The sequence below is a fragment of the Ceratotherium simum genome, chromosome 17 (assembly GCF_057802395.1).
Source record: "Ceratotherium simum simum isolate JZ-2026a chromosome 17, ASM5780239v1, whole genome shotgun sequence".
NCBI lineage: Eukaryota > Metazoa > Chordata > Mammalia > Perissodactyla > Rhinocerotidae > Ceratotherium > Ceratotherium simum.
Window position 1 is genome coordinate 7,602,235 of NC_141916.1, and position 25,843 is coordinate 7,628,077.

At 33.0% G+C, this 25,843-nt stretch overlaps 1 protein-coding gene across 2 annotated transcripts in view; it reads right to left on the bottom strand.

Annotated features, from left to right (window-relative positions):
• Positions 1-25,843, bottom strand: part of USP15 (ubiquitin specific peptidase 15) — a 123,572-nt gene that overhangs the window by 35,769 nt on the left and 61,960 nt on the right. The window contains exons 7-8 of one of the 2 annotated variants that reach the window (XM_004429355.3): positions 15,332-15,418; positions 8,781-8,925 (exon numbers count right to left, since the gene is read on the bottom strand). In XM_004429355.3, coding sequence (XP_004429412.1) covers positions 8,781-8,925; positions 15,332-15,418 — 232 coding nt within the window. The remainder of the gene's footprint in view (positions 1-8,780; positions 8,926-15,331; positions 15,419-25,843) is intronic. The other variant, XM_004429356.3, reaches the window with a different exon arrangement.

Here is a 25,843-nt window from a genome sequence, read left to right on the forward strand (position 1 = left end):
TACCTATAGAGTATGTCAGGTGATCACGACTGAGGTATTAAATGTGGGGAGGGTGGTTACTACTGTATATAGTGGGTATAGTATAGAGTGGGTAAGGATCTGACTGATAACAGAGACCTAAAGGAAGTAAGAGAGCAAAGATATAAATATTTGGAGGAAGAACATTCCAAGTACATGCAATTGCAAGTTCAGACAACCTGAGGCAGGAACACTCTCGGCATGTGCGAGGGGGCTAGTGAGGATGGAGTCAAGTGAACGGAAGAAACTGGCAGGAAATAAGATAGCAGGGGGCCAGATCATATAGGGCCTTACATTCTCTTTTAGGGACTTTAGCTTTTGTTGAGTGAAATGAGAAGGTATTTGGTGTTATAGACTAAGAGAAACAGGAAATGCTTTAGGTTTAAAAAGGATCACTCTGGCTGCTCTTTTGAGGACAGACCATAGGGGTTAACGGTGTAAGCAGAGAAATCAGCTAGGAGATAACTGCAATAAACCAGATGAGATGATGGTAGCCTGGAACCTTCAAGGCCTTCGTAATACATTAAAATCCAAATTCCCCTTACGTGATCTGGCTTTTGCCTACTTCTTCAAACTCATTTTATACCACTCCCCTTTAAATATTATTCCACAGGTTACTCACCTTCTGGTTCCTCAAACTTGCCCATCTTAGGGGCTTTGTACATGTTGCTCCATCTAATTTCTACTCTCACCTGCCTAACTAATACCTATTCTTTGGTCACAGCTCAAATGTTACTTCTGTAGAGTATGACACCCAGGATAAATCAGGTGACTCTCCAAGCGCTTGTTATTTATTCATAGCATTCCATTTTTTCTCTTCATGATGCTGGTCATAATTCATGATTTACTTAATGTTTATCTCCCCTACTAGACTATGCTCTATGGAAACAGATACTGTTTTGTTCACCATGGTATAATTAGTGCCTATCAGAGTGAAAGGCACTTAGTAGGCTCTCAATAAATATTTGCTGAGTAAATCAATAGATGACTTCATAAGTATATCTTATTTGAAAAAAAATTACCCAGCTTGATCATCTACACTATCCTGAAGACAATGTTCTGAATAACTTCAGTTTTTTGAATATCAGCTTCATCATCAAAGGAAGAGAAATATCCATCAGTGATATTCAGAAGAATGAAAGCAATTTCAAAAGGAGTTCTTGAACTGTTATGAAGACTTTTACCATCAAATGAATAAGTGTGTATATAACCTCCTAGTGAAACTGTTTTGAGCAGTAATACTACTTTATGGGAGCATCTTGTATTATAGGGGCCATCTTGTATTTGGTTGCACAACAATGTGAATATAGTTAATGCCACTGAACTGTAAACTGAAAATAGTAAATTTTATTTACGTATATTTGACCACAATAAAACATTTTTAAAGCATTTCTTATAAGTTGATTAGTATAATTTTGAAAGATACATTATCTCAGAATGTCCTGAATAACAACCCAGTTTTGACCCATTTATTAACGTGTCTCAGGGAATGACAAGTCACTTCTTTTGTCTCAATTTCCTCATCAGTGAAATAAGGATATCTTATGCCCTAACTCATAGATCTCTGTGAAGAGGAAATCAAGAAAGTGACAATGATATGAAAAACAACCTGCACTCTGCAAAGAAGGTACTGTTATTACCAGAGGCTACAGGTTTGTTACTGGGCTGTTAATATTTTAATAGGAGTTTATGAGAATTAGTAATTTATTTTAAATATTATTATTAATTAAGCAACGGTTTTCAGTTACCAACTCACTGACCTTCTTCCTGCTCAGTACAGCATAGTTTACAAATCACTATAAAGAAGTGATTCATAACACTTAGCAATTGGTTTCCATATATATATTACTAAAAGAATATTGAACTAAGTATCCATTATTGGCAAAGTGACAACACTAATGAAGTTGATCATAGGCAAAAAGCATCATCTCAAACTATTTCTACTCACAAACTAAAATAGAAAGAAGATGATCTTAGGATAAATGACATTAAAAGAAAAAAAATCCCAATAGATGAGAGTCTTTAAGTAATAAATACAGCATAGCCTCAACTGACCGGAATTTGAATGTATACATTAAAACAAATAGGCAAACGATAACAAAATAAGCCCTTCAGAGGGATTTAGTATGGCTTTCCTCTTTCTAAGGTTCTACCAGTCCAATAGCCTATGTTTTCTAGTAACACTACTCAATAATACCAATTTGTAATTTAGAATATAAGCCTGACACACTTTAAAATCTTCCAATCATAAAGTGTTAAATGATATTAGTATACATTTAATAAAGGAGGAAAATATATCTTAGAAAAGATTCTGACATCAAGAAAATGAACTTTGATTTTTAGGTAATAGAAGTAAATTTAGAACCACTTTTTCTTTCCCTTTGGTTTTTTGGAGGAGAGCAAATTTGTAGTTACCATTATAAATTACAGACCGACATTTCTTATTTTTTCCTTTCTATTGCAAATAAAAATCCTCCAAACAATTATTAATATCAGTCTGATTATATTAATAACTTGCTGTTATGTGATCACTGTAAGTAATCCCACCTAGTGAGTATATTATTAAGTTGGTGTTGATCTTTTATAGCCAGAGTAATGTAAAACAATTCTGTATTAGAATCAGACATAATTATTCTCAACTCTTTGAAATAACCCCTCTATTTTCCTGTGATCTATACTCATGTCATTTGCTTATAGAATTAGGGACAGACAAAACATTTAAAAGTCTAAATTAATTCAGAAATAGAAACATTAATCCTAGAGAAATTTGCATATTAATTCGGAAGAATGTGAAGAGCTGACAAATAAAATTGTTCCCCCCCAGTATATGAGGTTAAGAAAGGTATGTTTTCATGAGAAGAAATCACTATTAGTCAAGTCACACAGGTGCAAGGCATTCTTTTAGAGATACTATTTCTCCCCCAGTTACGAAAACCAAATTCTTACACAACTATGTTATATGTACTATTTTCCAAAATAATCTGCCTGAGAATTCAGGTTCTCCTTTCCTACCCCCTTCTCTTTCTAAAAGGAAGGGGTACTTCTCCCTCAAGTTCAAACAAAGGGAAAAGTAAAAACACTGGTATGTGTTGCAAAGGTGAACTGTTGTAACACAAGTAAGGTGGTTTCCATTTCTTTTATCAAAATGGAAAGACCACCTGATTGAGCTGTCATTTGATAGACGCTTAAACATATATATATATATATATATATATTTTTTTTTTTTTTGCTGAGGAAGATTCGCCCTGAGCTAACATCTGTCACCAATCTTCCTCTTTTTTGCTTGAGGAAGACTGTCCCTGAGCTAACATCTGTGCCAATCTTCCTCTATTTTGTATGTGGGTCACTGCCACAGCATGGCTGATGAGAGGTGTAGGTCTGTGTGCAGGATCTGAACCCGCAAACCTAGGCAGCCAAAGCAGTGTGTGCCAAACTTAACCACTAGGCCATGGGGCCGGCCCCTGATTAAACATATTTTTGATGACAGTTTGCCATGTAATTTTTGGTACATAATACAGAAGGAATTCAAATAATTGAGTTTAATTTCCTGGATTAGATAAAAATCTGCCCTAGGAAGAAGTATTTGAATTTTTAGTCAGCCACATCCTCAGTTTATCAGAAGTTATTTCTTCAAGATCCTAAACTAGTTTTTAAAATTCTTTTGTCTCAGGGGTTAGGTGTTTCTTTTTTTGATGGAAACTATATTCATTTCTTTAACTGTAAGTTTGGTTACTTGAAATAAAATTAGAAAGCTTCATGTTAAACTGGGCTTCCAACAACTTGTATACCAATAAATGCAAAAAGAATGTCTCAAGGTGAGAGTAGAACAGCATCATATTTAAACATATTCAAAACTACGAAGTAGTAGAACATATAATAGCTTCAGTAATGACTTTTTTACTGTTTTACAATATAATGAGAATCTAGTTTTTCTTAAAAGAGTGTTATTTCTGTGTAGTGGTACTCATTCTCTTTAATTAAGTAAAAAAAAACCTTTAAACTTTCTATTTAACATTCTTCTGAATTTACTGAATAAATTTTTTCCTAACCCAACAGATCACAGAAAAAAGTTGACTTTAAAAATACCTGGAATCCCAACTTATTTTTTATTGTATGACAGGAATAATGAACACGTCCTTGACTGCTAATTATTTTTTTCAATGACTTCTTAGAGTCTATTTAAGGAGCCCTACTACTTTCAAGTAAAGAGTTTGAAAACAACCATCTTACGCCATGCTGCTTTCCAGTGGAAAAGACCATATCACTCCCCTGCTTCAAATCCATCTGAAGAGTTGCTTCTTCCAGGAAGCCAATCATGAGCCTCCTAGGCCTTGACAATGAAAAAGACAAGGGTTGGAGTGCTCCTGAATCTACTCAACTAATGCTAATTAAAATTACCTCCAATAACACAAATTTTAAAAACTAGACATTCTTTCAATGGAGTAATGCATTTAGGGCACTAGAAAACTATTTTGTTAACTTATTTGTATTGCTGGGACGTGGTGGTATATGCTTATAGTCATAACTACTCAGGGGGCTGAGGCTAGGGATAACCTCAACTCAAGAATTTTGAGTTCCCTGCAGATTTAATATCCATACACATTTCTATGTTATTATATCCCTTGCCTGTCAGTTTGCCTAGGAAGTGCCAAACTAAATGAGTTCAGAAATTGAGCAGATGATAAATACTATTATTCCTAACACTAAGTGAAAAAGAATTAAAAGTACATTCAATTCTTTCTTCATTCACTAGGTCCAGCCAAAGTGGAATAAGATTCATAGGAAAGAAGAACCAATACACGGGCTATGGAAGGTAGAATTTTTCCAGAATCACTCCACTTAACTCCTTGAATTTAAAAAAAGACAAAATAATATCAACCTAATACTTATTCACTTATGATGTGCCAGTCACTATCCTAAGAGTTTTATATTCACTGACTCACTTAATCCCCACAAAACTCCTAAAATAGGGTACTATTATTTTCCCCATCTGATGAGAAAATGAGTTGCACAGCTAATAAGTAGCAGAGACATGTTTTCAATCCAGGCAGTATAACTCCACAGTCTGTGCTCTTAACCTATATTATTAATTTTTAATGTGTTTTTTTTTTTTTTCTAGCCAAAACATGGTTTTCAAACTGTTCCTTAGAGTCTGAGGATACCATGAGAATGCTTCTGGGGCCATTAAGGAAAGTAAAAGAAAGTAGAAAGGACTCTGAGGGCCGGCCCCGTGGCTTAGCGGTTAAGTGCGTGCACTCCGCTGCTGGCGGCCCGGGTTCGGATCCCGGGCGCGCACCGACGCACCACTTCTCCGGCCATGTTGAGGCCACGTCCCACATACAGCAACTAGAAGGATGTGCAGCTATGACCTACAACAATCTACTGAACAATCTACTGGGGCTTTGGAGGGGAAAAATAAATAAATAAAATATTAAAAAAAAAAAAAGAAGAAAGGACTCTGGGCACTTCACCCAACCAAAGCAAGTTCACTGTTTCTGTTTAAATATTCAGGATACATTTAAACTTTTCATAGTAATAATTAAAAAAAATTCTTCATGGTAAAAAGCAAAACGTTTGAAAATTACAATATCTAGACTATAATCTTCATAAGGTCAGGATCTATGTCCAAAAGTATCTCACATGTTTGACATTCATTAAATATTAACTTAATAAATTGAAACTGCATGGCAGTACTATACTCATCAGAAAAATTTAATACTCATTCATGCCATTACAGCATAGAAAATCTTGAACACCAATATAATTAAATTGAATAATAACAATAATAATATTAAATCACACTTGGATTGGTGCTGTTTTTAATCATGAGTGATCAAAAGATTTCAGTATCTCAAGGCTACTGATGGGTTAAGCACAACTCATTCTCACACAGAAAAAATAGGTATGGTTTTCACATTCAGTTTTTTAAGATATATCAATAATTATACTGCCTGATGTACTAAAAGGCCCACTTATATTTTTTAGGATATTGAATATCCCATAAATTGGTATCTTGAATTAATATAAGAAATCACGTTAAAACTAAAATTATCAGTAGAAATGTTATTTTATAATATTTTCTTGAGTTTATTATCTTTAATTTCACAGAAGTTACAAGGAAACTTGAAAAAAAGCATGATTGAGGAAACAGTATCCAAAAAAATTATTAAAAAAAAAGTCTATTCTATTAGTTATCTTTTACCCTTTTTGTCTGTGGACCTAAGAACTTACATGTGTGTTCATCAAACAGAAGAATAAAGGCTACTGCCACCATTTTATATTCCCTCTTACGGTGAATTTTCAGCTTGAGAGCTAACATCTAAATCAATTAAAAATCATAGAAACTTTAAGATAATAAAACTGAAGTACTAGTTTTTCTAATTCTAGATTTGAATTAAAAGTCAAAAGCAGCAAAAATAAAAACTCATTTTTTCTCTTCCTCATCTTGACTGGAAAGTTTTATTTTAGAGAAAGTATAGTTTCCAACCAAAATACAGACATGAAATAATATCCACTGCTTAAAGTACACTGCTGAAATTTTCATAAAAAATTTTTCTTACTTTATGATTATTACCTGAAAATAAACTATCACCCTAAGAAACCTTACCCTCCTGGCTATATCTCAGTTGAAATAGAACATGTGAAGGTGAAATACATTAAAAGTGAGGGTCAGTATTATATCTACCAATTTATTGTAATAAAGTTGCTTTTAACAGAAGCAAAGACTAATAAAATGAAGTTTCTGATACTTTAAACATATATGAGAAAGTTCAACAAATGCCCAATCTAGCTCAACATAGCTAATTTAGATTATTTAACTTTAATACTCATTTCTGAGAAACTGCAGTTAATCATATGGAGAAAAAATACTAAACAGACTATATCAAAAGCACAGGAAACCAGAATGTAATATTGCCTCAGAAGGAATTTAGTCTGAATGCAAGCCAGAGCCTCCCATGAATGATTAGCATAAACACTAACTCTTGTTCTCCTCTGACAGGCTTATGCTATTAAAATATTTTCTTAATCCTCATGAAAGAGCACTAAGATTGATTTCCTATACTAGAATATTAAGAAAAAAATCCTTATAAGCTACGAGTCTCTAGAACCAAAGTTATTTTGGCAATGCAAGGATAAGGCGTTATATAAAGATTAATATGACTTGGTGATTCGAGATCAGGGTTTTCTGGTACTGATGTAACCACTGTTTATATAATGCATTTTCCAGAGAGGTACTAAAGATGATTTTCAGTGATGAGGTAGGGGAGTCCAACCGATATCCAAAAAAAATCACAATTTGTCTGCCTGTCCCTATCTCTGACAGCTCAGCATCCATGCACTCTACTTCGTTATCTAAGTAACTGTCAGGATAATAATATATTTTGGTTTGCTCTTCTCAGATGAGTTCCCTTTATCCTCTTCCAGAAAAATAAAGATAAAAATTTTTAAAATTTAATTGTTCATTTAACTAGTGCTAGGATCCTAGAAAAACAATTCTGAATAAAGTAATTCACATTAAAGTATAAACAATATCACTCATTGAAGGTTTAAAGGGACAGTTTATTAACTACACAGTATCTACTTGAGCAGCTAAGCTATTTCCTGAGTGGCTCAATTCTAAACCAAGAAATCTGAAATCAACCAATTATGCCCCCTTGTGCATTTCTAAAAGATTGCCAACTCCTGTTCTAGAGTGTTATAACAGTTAAATTCTAATTTTCTAAGAATACTATAAAGACAATAGTTAATTTAGGAGGTAACTGGATTAAGGACAATGCACAAAAGGATTTATTTAGAATTTTGAATGAATAAGAGTCCTATACTTTTCTCAGATAGTCAAAAAGATCTGCAATAACGTCCTTATCAATCCACACTCTGTATTTAATCTATATCTTTGGAGGTTGCCTCCTGGGCATAGGAAATTCAGTATTAAACTATGAATAGAGAACAGAATATCAAAAATAGTATATCATTATTTTGGGCTTTCTGAAACACAGAATTTTATTTGTAAAAGGGGAATAAAATAACCAGCTCTAATTTTATACAGAGTGACAGTGATATTAAAATATATATAGATCTCGTTACTTCAAAATCAACCAAAGACATAAATATTTAACAAGTTAAGTTGGAAGAGGGTATAGACCAGAGCAGGAAGAAAAGGGAAGCTCCACGGAGAAACAAAGGGAAAAAAGGGGCAGTGATCTCTTATATCCCCAAATTAAAACATCTTTAATGGAAAGTTATTTGTTAAAATATGTATACAAAAGAAGGTTCATAAAATTTTCTCATTTTTAAAAATCTTAATTTCACATTAAGGTAAAAAAACAGGTTTAAAAATAATGTTACATAGAGTTAGAGGATTGGTGACCATGAAATATTCATTCTCTAGCATTCCCACCAATGTCCAAAAAAAGGCAAGACACTTCTACTGAATATGAAAAGGAGAGATCTCACTAGTTTTTTTCTTCTTCTCAAAAAGCCTAGGTTTTCTGTTTGGAATTCTATTTTTGCATGAAGTAACATTTAACCCACGGTGTGGGGGTCAATCACATGCCACCTACCGAGGAATACGATAACGGGATTCTACTATCAGCACCAGAATGAATGAGTCAAATGTGTGTGCGTAACGCTTCCATGAAAATACAAAATCTCAAAATACATAGAATACTCATGTTCTGACATGTAAAATCCAAGTGTACTTTTTTTGTATTACTGATTTCCATGAAACAAACACATGAGTTTCACTTTGTTTGGAAACCTACCTGAATAGCTGAGTTCATGAAACACGTATTTCCCAAGTTACTTAGGCCACAGAGGCCTGGCTGTTCATTGTTTCTTCCAGGTTCTGAATAATCATAGTTCTTATAAGCAGTATATGATGGGAGACAATAATTTGAGTTTTTCACACTGGAAGAAAACAAGAGATATTTTTTCATAATGCAGCCAATTATTACAATATAGTTATAATGAATAGAGTACTTGAAACCTACTTGAGATAGATGGTCGGTCATTAAATTTTTTTATAAAGCACTTAACTCAGGTACTTTTAAATACATGAACCTAAATCAAAATACGCCCCTTAATTAAGATCCTCCTCATCCAATCAATAAAATCAGTGCATCATATACCACACCAACCAATACAAACCACTATTATATCTTTCTACCCTTGATTAACTGGAGCAGCTTCACAGCTTGCTCCATTCTTCATTGCTCCATCAAATTTAAAACATTCAGATTTTAAACACCACCCGCAGCAATAAATCATCTCACTTATGTCCCTTTTAACATCCTGCTACTGTAACAGAGTGAGAACAGCAGAAACAGGGAGAGTTGTGCTTTAGTTACAGGTGAGAGGAGAGATTTCCAAGGCCTCTGTGAGATCACTGTTCTGATGCACTGAAGATTCTATTTATAGTTTCTATGCTAGACCATCAAAATCTAGTATTCAAATGTAGAAAAAAGCCTGGGATGATCAGGGATGCAAAAATGAAATGATTCTAAGCAAGTACATTCCAGCATTATTTGGCTTTTCTTCTAGTTTGTTAGAATAAGGCAGGTTACTTAACTAGATGAATATAACTCAGGATAAGTTATACTATCAGTATAATAAATATTAATCTTAAAAAAACAACTATATAATTTTCAACCTTAGAGAATCAGGGTAATTTTGAAAAGAACTAAGAAAAGTCAATCAATAAGTTAAATAATCCCTTTTAACATGTAATAAAAAATAATTTTGTGAAAAAGGGTGAATTTTCCCGTAATTTTTAATAGGTTATAAAATATTTATGATAGACACTTTGGATGTAATTTAAAAGTATACTTTCAACCATCATTTTTTTATTCATTAGAACAAACCTGAATGAGAATCAAGGTCATTTGCCAGAAGCAAATGATAATATAAATAAAAGAATACAGTGTTACAAATAAATGATGAATCAGTAACTGACAATCTCAATCGGCTACAATTTACTCCTAGTATTATTTATTAAAAATAGTTTTTACTTATAATTTCAAATACTCTCTTTGTAGCTTCTATACTCTCACTTAGTGAACTACTGCCTGTTCTAACAAAGCTTTTAGTAAACACACACACACCCTAACAAGCTAAACAGGTAAAACACACAAAAGCACACCAACCAAAAATTACACAAACAGTAATAGCCCACTAATATTTTTGCACTTTTAAGAAAACATTCCCCTTCACCACAAACAAAAAGATCAAATCCCAGACTCAAAAAACAATCCACTCGGAGATTAAACAAAAATAGCAGGGCCCAAAGAAATGCAACCTTGATCAAATCAAATTCAGAGTTCCCAGACTTGTAGCTATTTACTTGTTTTACACTTAAAAAAAAAAATGTACAGAACAAAAACGAGAATGCAAGCATCTTTTGGTTTTTGCATATCACTAGCCTTATGATTCATATTTTATTTTATATTCCCAGTAACTAATAAAGTGCAAGGCACCTATTAGCAATTCAATATATAGTCACTTGATGATTGGCTTCTTGAATCTAACTTCGAGGACATGTAACAAAAAGCTGAATCCTGTCTTTCTTTTATTCCTATAAGTACTAAAAAATCAAGGTTGCTATATATTATAAAAACGCAAGGCCTACTGTTTCTACACATTCTACACATTCAAGAAAAAATACATATATTCTGGCTATAAAATTATAATAAAATTTAAGCACGTAGAGTACACAGGGAAAGTATGCCTAAATGCACACTCACGCCTACACGTGCACACACACGCACACAAAGTGAAAAGACTAAAAGCACAATTACATGCTTTTTACATAAGTATATATTCAGATATCTGTCTCTCTTCACATGTAACACAAATGGATGCTGGAAGCTCTATTCTCTGTGGCAACAGGATGAAATTTGCTGGAATAGGGATTCCTATTTACTGAGAAATGAACAAAAAACTTATTTGCAAAAGCAGTTTTTTGGTTTTGTCTTTTAAAATCTGAATCCTTAATTAAAGGATATCTACATTTTAGTTTAAGCGATGGGGTAAGATTTCCCAAAGACTGAGATTGTCTAGATCCTCAGTGGTAATGAAAACGGATGAATTTAAAATATTTTAATATTATCTTGATTAATCACTTATAATCCACATTTTATGTGCTTTCTAAATTAAATACTAAAGTCTATCATGAAAAATACCAAAATCAGCAGTTCTTTAAACACTTCGACAAAGTAGATGGAAATCTAGGCCCTAAGGGCAGCCTCTATTATCTTTCATGACTGTTTCTGCTACTTTTTTCCTAAAGATTGTAATCTAGTCTTCATTCTATAAGGCTATGCTACTTTGCAAAACTGAAATAATTTGCCAGTAATCTTGACGGGAATTTAATACCATACTAGATAATTCTGTATTATAAATCTATCATCCTGAATGAAGATACATTAAAAAAGTATCATTCTTTTTTTGTAAAATTGAGCCCTTACCTTACCATAAAAATTTCAGATTGACTTTTCAGTTAGCACTTATATTTGATGTTATAAACATTATAAATCTATAATTTAATCCTCATAACTATAACTACGCTCACTTCTCAGTTAATGAAATGATGCTTTCAGCAAGTAACCTGTCAAGAGCCACATGGCTAGCCAGCTCTGGCAGTCTCTTAAAATCCAGTTCCTTTTCATGGCTTAATCTCTTTCAGGGAGTCATTTCCATTTCAAATAAAAGCTTTAAATGAGTTAACAGAAAAACAGAAATGTGCTCTGATGTGGAATGCCAAGAGTCGAGACAATAAGTACATTATAAAGCGTTTTTTAAAGGCAGTATGATATCAAAGCAAATGTAGCAAGACAGAAAAATGTAGGGACTAGACAGAGAATTTGACACATATCAAAAATGTACTTAAATTATAATAAGGCAAAAACAAACTGTACACACTAACAGGTAAAAATACTACACAGGGTAAACAAACAATATTCTGGAAACTCATTCTTCACAGTATTAGTCTTTAACAAACTATTAAACTTAAATGAAATAATTCCTTTATAACCACGTAATATCCTTATTTCTGGAAATGAGAACTTTATATATTAGCAATGTATCAGCTTGATTCAAGACAAATTTGTAAACAAATTTCATATAAACTTATGTCATAAGTATTGACTTTAATATATACTTTATACTTGTGGAATATATCCACATATATGAAGTCCTAAAAATTTACTTAATCTAAAAAGGTCATTACCCATTTTACATACTTTTAATCAAAGAAACTACACAATTTCTATCCGAAGTCTTAAGGTGCTACTTATTTCCACAAGTCAAATGGGAAGTCAAGAAATAAACTTTATGTAAAATAAATGTTTAGATAATCATGATGATAATATTAATTCAATTTTTTTAAAGTAAAAAAAAAAAAAAACTTTCCATTTTATAAATGTTTAAATTTTGTTCCTTACTAAGAAAGGTAAGTTTTATTTTTAAGCATGGTGGTACCTCAGTAGCTATTTGCTATTAAAATTTCTCAATATGAAAGGCCTATTTTAGTGCCTAAAATAGACAAACGTAAATAGCTAAAAATATAATCTAGTCATAGGAGTAGAATCATTAGTTAATCATGTTCTAAACTTAAGAAAACACTCTAATTCCTCTCTCAATATTTTATGCATTTAGAGGTTCTGAGATCAGATTGTACTGTCATATTTTTACTATGACAGGTAAATAAGACAAAAACAGAAACACACCAGACCACATATACTAATATGGTGACTCCGTCAAAATAAAGTCTATGTTCAGTACAGTTTACAATGTTAAAAATCTCTCCAAAGAATAATTATAAATACATGTTATACTTGGAACTGAATTTTTTCTTTTTTGGTGAGGAAGATTAGCCCTGAACTAACATCCGTTGCCAATCTTCCTCTTTTTGCTTGAGGAAGACTGTCCCTGAGCTAATATCTGTGCCAATCTTCCTCTATTTTGTATGTGGGTTGCTGCCACAGCATGGCTTGATGAGTGGTGTGGGTCCGAGAACCCCAGGCCATCGAAGCGGAGCACGTGAACTTAACCACTATGCCACCGGGCTAGCCCCTGAATTTTTTATAGTAAATGTGGGAGCCATCTGCAATTGGTAGAAATAAAAGTAACAGTTTATCTCCTATGAAAAAATACTTTGGATGAATTTAATTAAAAGATATATAAAATACAAACCAGATTATAGGGGGATATTGCCTTTCACTCTTTTGCCTGTGGATATATATTTTTAAATAGATGAGAACATACTACACTGCAATTATGGCCATTCATAGAGTCTTCAATATTTCACTATTACAGTACAATGTAATGTTATTACACTATGGTACACATATCTTTATGAACTACTGAAATAAGGAAATGAATGTTTCAAATCTTCTTGATCATACAGCAAAGTCTTCTCTAGAAAAGTTGGACTAACCCTCCAATCACTCAAACAGAATCTTTACAGGAACAGATATCATCACTTAATTTTTCCCAATGAGATTGAGGTGGGGGAAAGTGGATGGAGTTTTTTTTTTTGTGAGGAAGATCAGCCCTAACATCCGATGCCAATCCTCCTCTTTTTGCTGAGGAAGATTGGCCCTGGGCTAACATTCGTGCCCATCTTCCTCTACTTTATATGGGACGCCGCCACAGCATGGCTTGACAAGCAGTGCGTTGGTGCACGCCTGGATCTGAACCTGTGAACCCCGGGCCACGGAAGCTGAGTGCGAGCACTTAACTGCTGTGCCACCGGACCGGCCCCTGGATGGAATTTTTTATGGTTTTAATTTACGCATGTGAATTTGAACATTTATATATTTATATATTTTAATTCTTTTATTCTTATTGCTCAGCTGCATCATCTGCCAGTTTTTCTGTCTTAGAAAATTTCTCAATGATTTTTATGAGCTTGATATATTAAGAATATTTACCCTTTGTCATTTGTAGCACATATTTTTTTCCATTTATTTACTTTAACTTTTTATACGCCTGACAATTAAAAAGCTAATTTAATTTAATTTAAAGTTTTAAAGAGAAATTCTCAATAGTGATCCAATTTTCCCACCAATTTCCTGGATAATCTGCCTGTTCTTCATTAGCATAGGATGCTTTCTGATCACACTACATTCTTTCATATATAGAGGTCTGTTTCTGGGCTGTCTTTTCTATTCCATTGATCTGTAGGTATATTCTTGGGTCCCTACTATGCTGCTTGAATTCTTATTCAAGAATTCAGGCTGTGTTCTTTAGTAGCATTAATGCTTTCTCATTATTTTTCCTTTCCAAAATTATTTTAGCTATTCTTATATATATTTATAATCCAGTTATATGTTAACATCATTCTGTTAAGTCCCATCCCCTCAAAAAATATGAATTTTAAGGGAAAATTAATTAAACCTATAAATTCAATTAATGGTATTATTTTAAAGATTATTTCACAAATAGCTTTAGTCTTTTTGAATTTACTCTTTGGGATAATCAGATGCCATTTATGAACTGGACAAGTAGTACAAATATTTAATTACATAAATACTGTTAACCTAATACATAGACTACAATGTATACATCTAAGAAATAAAAAGAGGATAATCATCTCTGGATTAAAGTTCCTTCCATAATTTGACTGGACTAATTACAAATAATAAAAGCTTTCTTTTTATCCTTTTCTATAAAATAAAAGCCATGCTAACTTTCAAGGTAATACACTCATGTCAAATGTTCTGGTGAAGCCTAAGTGATTTTCAACCTTTTTTCTTACAGCAATATAAATATAGCACTCACTTTCACATAACTTTTATAAATTCCAAGATTCTGAATATTATTCATGATGGTGCAAGGAAATTGTTTCTCTAAATTTTTTAAAGAAAAAGTGCTTGCCTTTTTGACAAATGTAAAAATTTGTGTATGCTTTCCAGTTGAGAATCACAGATACACACTTTAAAAAAAATACTATATATTGTAGGTGATTACATATCTAGTTCTAAAATGACATCTGAAATTTATACTCTTCCTAAAACACTGAGTTCTAATAGACTTGTATATATATTTCAATAATTAGTGTTTAGAATGTAAAATTCTGAAAGTGCTTTATTTCTCTTTTAGTAAATTATTATAGTATATGTATTAAATCAAGAAGAAGTTTATAACTGTGCTTTCTTTCTTGTGAAGTTACTCCTAGAAGAACTGACCATTAATTTAAAAGAAAATCACTTTTAATGCATTAAGACTTTTATCCTAAATTTTAGATACAAGAGATTTTTTGCAACCACAATAGGGCGATCGATTAAACAAAGAGTTTTTAAGATTCAGTGCTTACTTTCTGTTGTTGATGTTGTTATAATTATTTGATAGAGATGAAGGAGAGATCTTTGGTAAAGTTGAAAAATTGGATGCACCTGGGGACCTTTAAAAATATGAAAATGTTAAATTAGATAAAAAATGCTGAATTTTGAAATTAATTATGAAATAAAGAAAAGAACTAACAGATGACAATGTATGTAGTAAATGACTGCTGGAAAACAGATTTATGAGCAAAATCACTACATATCCTTCGGTTTTCAATTTCCAATGTATTCTTTCACATAAAAAATAATAATACAAAAGGGAACTATTTTCAAAAGAAATTTATCAAATTAAATATACAACTTGATATTATTCCTATAAATCTACTAACCCAATACACCTATTTCTGAGTTCAGGTAACCATTATTAATATTTTATAATCAATAATTTCCTTACATCTATGGAATTAAAATATTAATTTTTTAAGGAAGCATGTAAAAGAAATCCACTTTGTGTCTCAGTAGGTACCATGGCATTCTAATTATACACAACATTGACACAGATCAGAGGATTGGCCAGTTCTTTAAAATTTAAGGCAATGGGGATAGAATAGTATAAGAGAATTTCAAACATAATCCCAAGAAGTAATTTTTGGCCAAAGTTGTCTCAGCAAAAACTGAAAAGACATAAATCTGACTATATATTACACACCTCACTAATTCAGAATCTTTTTTGGATTACTAATGGCCTTTAATCAACTAATGTGCTTTAAAGACATGATTTATATTCAATAAATCCATTATATGGGAATAATCACTTCAAAGTACTTAAACATCTCCGAAAGATTTAATTTCCCTTGTAATGTTGTAAACAATTTTAATTTACTAGGCAACATCTAGCTCATGGGCTGTAAAAAGCTAACTTTCAGTCCAGTATCTCAGTCACCAAAAATTCTAAATTAGTGAGGCCCCAAGTGATTAGTTTTTTAAAATTATTTTGTTTCCTCTACTCAGGAACTAATGAACAATGAAATAGTCAATGGGCAGGACAGTATAATACACAAAATCTGCTTTTTAGGTAATTTGGTGCTAAATCCATATACTTGCAATGCATTATGCAGAATAAATGGCGAGTAATTTCTTACATATAAAAATTTTATTTAACTTTTGAAGTTTTATACATTATAAAACCTTGGTAGAATTTTTTTCTTCATTTTAAAGGAGGTTCTTTTTGTTGATGCAGGCTGTATATAGGTAATTTACATTAAGCAAGACTTCTATTTAGGTGTTTTCTGACAAGACCCTTATAAGATTTTATTTTACTGTATTGTACTGATCAGCTAAAAACACAAAGTATAATCAACCAAGTTTTAATATAAAACAATGTAGAGAACACATTTAAAAGGTAATTTTAATATCCTAATATTCTAAGGAACTACTTTTGAAATATTAATAGAAATATAGAAGTATCCTGGCATTTTTGCCTTCATGTTAAGAATGCTAAATTAGGAAAAATATCTAAATTTATTAGAGATTGAGTTATAATGAATTAAGGAGATTAACTTTTCAAAATGTGATCCATTTGACTACAATTTAATTCAATTCACTACAACTTTCAGGAACACAGATAAAAACTGAAATGTTCCCTTGAATTTTACATATAGTAAAAATTACGGAAATAAAGATTCATTACTACATCCAATAAAGTGGCTAAGGCACACACACATATATATATTTTTTCTTTTTCTGCCCATCTGTGGCCTTTTTACTATTCATGAGCAACTCTACCCAAGGACAGCATTAGAAGTTTCCATAAAATTCATTAAAACACTCAAACATTTATGAAAGGATTACTATATGCTTTGCCTTTGATAAATACTAGAAATACAAAGACAGACACTTGCTCACCTCAAACAGCTCACAGTCTAATGGGGGAAAACGACACACAAGCAAAACAACTATAAAACAGTTGTAAGTCCTATAACAACAAATTTAAAAATTATAACAAAACATAAAATTTTGTGGGTAGTAAGAGGTGATTATAAATGATGTGCACAGTTGTGGGAACTGGAAGTGCGAGTATTCCAGGTGGAAAGAACAGCACATGCAAATGTATGGGATGATAGAAACTATGATGCAGTTAGGGAATTACCAATAAATTCAGCTTGGCTGAAAGAGCAGAAAGCATATAGAGATAGGAACAGAAGTTAGTAAGGGAGCAAGGGTAATAAAGGACCTTTCATGTTCTATGGAAGAATTTGGATTTTATCCAATTGTGCTGGGGCATGTTGAAAGATTTTAATAGAGCATCAACATAATCAGATTTGTATTCTAGAAAGGTAACTCTTGAGGAAGAGAAAGAGACTGAACATTGGGAGATCATTTAGGAGACTATAAAAATAACAGAGGTAAGAATTAATAAAGGCTGGGGCTAAATCAGGGCAGGGGCAAGGGCAACACGTCTTGGATATTTAGGAAGCGGTTCTCCAAGCACAGTCCATGGACTCTTAGGGGACTCCAAGATCCTTTCAGGGTGCCTATGAGGTCGAAATTATTTTCATAGTAACACCAAGTTGTTATTTAAATGTTATCTGACCTCTTTCACTGGGTATATACTTGCGCTGATAGTGCAAACAAGAATGGTGGGTAAAACTCTGACACCTTAGCATGAATTAAAGCAGGAGCACCACACTACATACTATAGATATTGTATTCTTCTCTGACTCCTGTAGTAGAAAATAGTTTCACTTAAAAATATCCACATTGAAAAAATAAAAAGTATTGATTTTATTAAATCTTGACCCTTAATTACACTTCTTTTTAATATTGTGTGACAAACTGGGAACTTTGCATAAAGCACATCTGCTACACACTGAAGTAACATGGTTGCCAAGAGGAAAAAGACTTGTGCGATAATATATTTGAGTTTCAGGTGGAATCAGCCACTCTTCACGACACCACTCTTTACTCTTTTACATAAAAGGCTATCTGGCACATGTTCTCAAAAATGAATGAAGGGAGCCTGTTACTGTAAGAAAAACAACTTAAAGTATTTGTTGCTGATGATAAAATTCAAGTGTTCAAGCAAAAAATAGAATTTTGGAAAATTTGACTTTGCCACTGTGAGCTTGATAGCTTCCTATTACGTAGACTTTTTCATAAGATTGGTGATGTTTTAAGAAATGTGATTTAAAAAAATATTGTATAATGAAACATATCAACATTTGGAATATCTGCATAACTCAGTGAATCACTATTTTCCAACTGCATCAAGTTACACATGACAGATTTTAATGTAACTGTATAAAAAGTTCATTGATATGGTTTCAGATTCCACATTGCAAGTAACCTTTCATCATTAAACCACCACTGGTTGAGTTCTGATGTGCTATCAATTATTTGATACAGTCCTCCCTGTTCCAACTACATATCTATGTGAGGCTGAGTATTCTTCAGGTACTTCAACCTAAAAAATACATCACAATAAATTGAATGCATAAGTATATAGCAGAATTTAGCTGTCTTCTATTCAGTAAGATATTAAAAAAATCTGCAAAAATGTAAAACAATTCTACTCTTATCAGTAAACGTTTTTCATTTTTGAAAAGTTATTTTCATAAAAATATTATTTATGTCAAAATATTTAGTACTGTCATTTATAAATAAACATTAAAAAATTTATTTTTAATTTCTAACATGACAAGTATCAACAGCTATAACCCACATAACAGAAGTTCTTTGGGTCCTTAATAATTTTTAAGAATGTAAAGGGGTCCCAAGATCAAAACGTTTGAAAACGTCCTGTTTAGGAGGTAGAATCTGCAAGACTTGCTGACTAATTAGATGAAAGAAATGAGGCTGAAAGAGGAACTCAAGCTGGCACCTGAAATAGGGAATATAGGATATGGATATAGTTTAGGCTGAGGGTATGGAAGAAGGTGGAGTAAACAGATTTCGAGTTCAGTCCAACATGGTGAGTCCTCATGACATTCAGGAAAAATCTGGAATTGAGAGGAGTTCTAGGCTAGAAATATAGAATGGCATATTCATGTAAATTTGAGCTGAGGGATAGGATTAGCATAGAGTCCATCCACGGATTCTGAGAACTTTTTATGGTATGAAAGGAGAAGTCCTCAGAAGGAAATTTGTGGAATATCAATGCATTTAAAGTGTGAGCAGAGCTGTTGCATATAGCCAGTGAAGTTGTATACTGCACAGTGCCAAGGAAGGCCTTTCAAACAGACTGCAATGTGAAAAATATTCTCAAGAGCTACAGAGTACACAACCGGCACAACCAAATATGGCAGCCATGGAGAGGAAGACAGCCAGCCACCTAGAGGATTGGTCAGAGAGGTGAAAATAGTCCTTGAAAAACTGTGGTATCATGGATACAAATTAAGAGTAAGAGAAATTCTTTAGGAGACAGTTATCCAAAAAAAAGTATTAAAGAGAGGTCAAATAAACTAGGTTAAAAAAAAAGTCAAATAAGGACTTTGTTAAATCCTGTGTGGGTGGTAAGGAACAGTAAGTACCGACTTTATTTAAAGAAGTTGGCTGTCAAAAAAAGAAAAACTAAAGAAGGGTAGTTGGAGGAAGTTTATGTTTTTTTTGGTTTTGTTTTTAAAGATGGGAGAGATTTGCTTATATTTACAGGTGGTGGGAAGATGATATTGGAAAAGAAACAATAGAATGAACTAGTGTTAACTGAGTATCTATTCTATGTGTGGCAGTATGCTAGGCATTTATATATATAGGACAGAGGAGATAATGAAAGAAAAGAGCAAGGTCTAGGAAGCGCTGAGATAAATACCACTGGTAGAGAGATTGTCCTTAAATAGCATGGAGATCAGAGAGATAAGGATGGATGTGGTCCACAGGTAAATTTGAAGTATGATAACACTTTTTAAATGCTATTACTGATGAAAGTTAATAGATCACTTATCTTTTCTGAGTCCAACTTTTGATCTAGGTTACACATAGTCCAACCTAGCTAACGTTTGTGGAGTTATTTTAGGGGTTGACTAATCAGAACGTGGATTTATAACCTGAGCCCTTAGCTCTTTTTCTTTGATGTAATTTGCAAATCACACTGTTCATTAGCAATTCTGTTCTAGTAGTTTTCCAAAGAGAAAAGAGAAAAAAAGGCTTAGAATATTATACAAAGATTAGGTACTAAGCCACTTAACCTAGTGTTAAACTAATTTTGGCTAGTTTGGGCTACGTGTAATTAAAGGCAGTGATTCATCTCTTAAGCAATACAGAAGGTGAAACATCAATTTAGCTGAAATGATTTCATGAAGAGAGAAAATTAAACTTTGTCCCTGACAACTGAATGCAGTATTTGAATTTCCCTATTCCCAGTGTTTCAACTAAAAGTATGCAATTCAAGGCTAAGTTGAACTTCTCACTTCTACAGAAAAACACAGCTTATTCTTGGTAAATTAACTGAACATTTGACATACATGGAAATTTAATACCATACTGAACAACCAAAATATAGAGAAGTTAAATCTGAAGGCTGATGTAAGCAAAACAAAGATTTTTATAATGTCAACCAACAAAAACAGAAACCAGTTTAAGAGGCAAAGTGTTTATTTGGAATCAAAGAATTGCAATTTGGGGAGCACAGATTCAGGCAGAAACCCAAATAGTTTCCTGATTACTGGAAAGGGGCTTAGGGTTTTTATGGAAAAAGGGAGAATAAAGGTGAGTTGCATTAAAGGAGAGTTCACTGGTGCTAGATGAGGTAAGGCTAGGTTTGCACTTCATTAACTGGCTGAGATTCAGTCACCAGCAAAGTCCAGTTTCATCAGTTCTTACAAACAGGATATTCTTGTCCTCACCGACTTCTTGGAATGTTGGCAATTTGGTCCAGTTGGAAGATAAAGAAAACAAGACATGCAAGGCAATTCCTCTGAAATGGTTGCTCTGGCTCTGTTTTAATATGGCTCCACTCATGTCATCTTTCATAATAGTTATTTTCAAACCTGACATAAAACAACCCAACTTTGTAAAATCTAACATTATAAAACAAAAATTATCTTATTAAGAGAAACAAGACCAATCTTAAACTTTTCCCATTTCTAGCAACCATCCTAAGATACGTTCTTAGAGAAAAAGAAAAATTTCAGTTTCTTGAAAAATGAAACACTTTTACTGTAGTGAGACACAGATGAGTTCAGTTCAACAAGCATTTGCTATGTGCCTCCTCCTCTATGGCAGGCAGGGTGTTAGGTACTTACAGATAAACAAAGGAGAATTTAAGAGAATTTATATATAAATTGCTTCTCATAACTTTATTTCTGTTCCTTATTTTGACTGCTATATATGGTATTTATAAAAAAAAAAACCACTTAAAAAAATGAAATTTTAGTTACTTTTCTTCAGCCATTATGAATCTCAGCACCAAAATTGCAACCCATTTATTTTCGACATTTCCAAATATACACAAGTCCTCATGTACCCAGTATCAGTCCTCAGTTCCAAAAATCATTAGCATTCTGCCACTCGTTTTATCTGTAATCTCCTCAGCCGCCCTTCCCCCCTGTTTTTGAGGGACTATTTTAACGCAAATAACAGACATTTATAAGTTCACCTGTAAATACTACAGTATGCATCCTTAACAGGTAAGAGATCTTTTTTTTTGTGAGGAAGATCAGCCCTGAGCTAACATCCATGCCAATCCTCCTCTTTTTGCTGAGGAAGACTGGCCCTGAGCTAACATCTATTGCCAATCCTCCTCCTTTTTTTCCCTTTTTCTCCCCAAAGCCCCAGTAGATAGTTGTATGTCACAGTTGCACCTCCTTCTAGTTGCTGTATGTGGGACACAACCTCAGCATGGCCGGAGAAGCAGTGCATTGGTGCGCGCCTGGGATCCGAACCCAGTAGCGGAGCATGCGCACTTAACCACTAAGCCACAGGCCAGCCCCAAGAGATCTTTTTTGATACTACTGTCAGTCCCAATCTAATACTCCGTTCACGTTTAATTTTTTCTCAATTCTCTCAAAACTATCTTTTCCTCCCTCAGTTGGTTAGTTTGAATCAGGATTCAAAAAAAGTCTACACATTTGCAGATGAACTTTAACAATTTCAAAAGCCTTTACTGCTCCTACCAGTGAACTTCTCCTCCGGCTTCATCTTACTGTGACTATGTTTATTTTCCATTTGTTCTGATTTCTGCAGCTCTTCATATAGTTAACCTTGACTTATATGTGTTACTGTAAATTGCTCAATCCTTTTTGGAACAAACCAGGGGAGAAAGGAAGAAATAAAATGTCCAATAATTATTTGCGAGTACCTGTGAATATCAAGCATTTACATGAGAATCATACACTTAAATTACATTCATTTATGCATGAAACACACTGTCTAAATTTTATAACTTTAATTAAACTTGGATATGGCTTTTAAATATTGACTCTAACATCAGTTAATGAACTTGACTGGTGACCACACACTGTTTCATAAAACTTGGAGACATGGTACTAGAGTATACATTATCTTTCCAAAATAGAAAGTAGGTACAGTGTTTAGATGAAGGAAAGATTTATTTAATTGATGTGCATTTTCAGCATTTCAAAGGAAAATCTGCATACACACTCAAGATTTTAATGAATAATAAATTGAGGAACCTCAAGGTACAGAGTTATGGGGAGTGTGTTTATGCGCAAGCACAAGCATTTCCAAAAAGGATTTGGAGTTTCGACAACTAAACTAAAATAACCAGAAAAAAGCAGTTCATTGGTAAACAGCAGTACACAGGAGTTTCACTCTAACATTATTATGACGCCTTTGTCTTTAGGCGAGAAATATTTAGGAAAGGATGTATATATTTAAATAACAAAAAGATTTATATAAAGTAGTTTCTCTCCCTCTGCAGGAAGCCTGCCTTTCCACTCCAGTACCACCTTAGTTATCTTTCTTCTTTCAGCACATGTTGTGATGAGTGATCTACACCAGCTGTTCCATTTTCTCACTACAGTATTCATCCCTCTCTCCTATAGTCTCTCATTCCCATCATGCTGTCTCCACTTGTCAAACACACTGAACCTCTTCTGTTTTCCCACTAATCTCTGCATTATTTACCATTGCTGACCATTCCTTTTCTTCTAGAAACTCTTTTTCTGTTGGCCTTTATGACAAAATGGGATCCAAGTCTTCCTGAACCTTCAGGATTATTCTTCCTACTTGATCTTTTTGCTTTATATCACTACTTAGGGACACTCTTTAAGGTTTAGTATATAATGCTTTATATTTTTGATTAGATAAATCATATTTGTGTACAGTTCTCACTTCTAGGAATATAACTCCACATCTGCAGTTCTCATTATTCTCAAAGCTTTGGTTCCCTATCTTTCACTGCATCCCAGGCAATTTTGTTTGGTTGTTCCATTACCTCAAACTTCAAAGTCTCAGAAAAAGTCATTCTATGTCTTTTTCTTAATCAGAATGATAATAAGAACAAGATAAAATGAGATAGTGTGAAAGAAAATTTATAAAGATTCAAAATGCCTTTAACAAGGATAACAAATTGCAGATTTTGAAATATTACTCTAGACTTATGGCTCATAGGTTACATTTCAAAAGCATAATTAATAACGTGTCTTCACATTATTATCTTTATTATATATTATATATAATAAATATAATACATTATATATATAATAAAATATGTGATTTTGAATGAATGACAAGGAATGAAGAGACGTTTCTTGAGCCATCCTCTCAACAACTACAAACCAAAATCACTCAATCTCCCACTTTCAATATTTGAACAAGGTTAAAATTGGTAATGAATTTGTATACGTTCATAGAAACTTTAATAAGAGTGCATTATCTGTGAACTATAACCATAGCTCTTTTAATACCAAAACAAAACCATCATAACCAAATCTACTAATGTTTCAAATAAGCAGAGGCTATCATGCTTACAAATACTTAAAAAGTCTCAGAAAAATTTACTGTTAAAATGAAAACAATACTTTATGTGACAAGAATTTCCTAATATGTATTTAAATAATTTTCAGTCAAATAAGTCTATCTACTATTTCTGAATCCGTTTATACAGTTAACCTTGCAGTAATATATGCAAACTGGGCTTAATTACTCTCTAAAATATTCTAAAGAAGTATACAAGTTTTTCTACCTGTATTTAAACAGGTATTATACTGAAACAGATGATAATAAAACAAAAACAAAACCAGAATATTGCAGAGTCATGTAGATGTTTATTTATCCTGACCAAAAGGCAGTAAGCAATGGTGTTATTATTTTTTTAAATTTTATTTATTTATTTATTTCTCCCAAAGCCCCATAGTTGTATGTCATAGCTGCACATCCTTCTAGTTGCTGTATGTGGGATGCGGCCTCAGCATGGCCGGAGAAGCAGTGCGTCGGTGCGCACCCGGGATCCGAACCCAGGCCGCCAGCAGCGGAGCCCGAGCACTTAACCGCTAAGCCACGGGGCCGGGCCAGCACTTTATAAATAAATGGTGTTATTTATAAAGTGCTCCCTCTCTCCAAGCAGAGCACTCAGGGACAGAGTGCTGTGAAAATACTAATATGGCACTAGATTAAGTTTATACTTAGGGTTTCAGTCACCAATTTGGAATTCTGTTAATCAGAACAACAGAGATGGCAGAGGGACAACGTACGACTAAGAACTACTAGCTTGGTTTTCCATTTGAGCTTTTTAGCCTCTCATGCCTTATCTGGTTGACTTTGGATTCTTCCCATGAAAACTGCCTCTTTACAATCATCAATGACCCTTAAATTTTTTTCACCAGCTACTTTATCACATGTGTTTTGCCAATATTTTTGAGCAATTAATGAAAATGTCTGAATTAAATCAACTTCTCATGCTACATTCACAAAACGAATTTTTTACTTATTTCAGAAAACCAGCAAAATTTGGATCTTTTAATTACCATTAAAAGGCATTCTTTGAAATAATTATACCTAAATAAGACCACACAGAAAAAAATTAATAATACAATTTAGTCAAAATTTAATAAAGCTACATACACCTCAGTTAAAAGCTCTAGATAAGGAATAAGGTCTAAACATTAAACAAGTTTTCTGGAAAGTTAAAGGATAATCCACTAAGGTGAGTGATGTTTATTAGAACTAGCATCTTCATCCCACGTTGAGGACCAGGGGTTGTCTCCTGACAGATATGATGGCAATTTTGAGTGTATAAAACAGGCTGTTCTTTGTCTTAATATCTTGAAGTTTCTGTCTTGAGAGCCAAAAATTATATGCTCTCTGCTGGAGTTGAATTTGTCTAAGTTACATCTGCTTATAATGTGACTTCAATGAATACAGAGAATTCCACTTTTTTTAAGATGGGATTCATCCAGAAAAAAGAATCTGCGTCCTTACTTCAATTATACACACAGAAACAAAAGCAAACTTTTGCAAACAAAAAACAAACTTTTTCTTCTTTTCTAATCTGTACTCCTATTTCCTCCACAATAAGTGCTTTCTGTTTGTTCTTAAATATTTTATTTTTATATAGTATGTTCTGTTCTGTTTTAAATTTACATAAA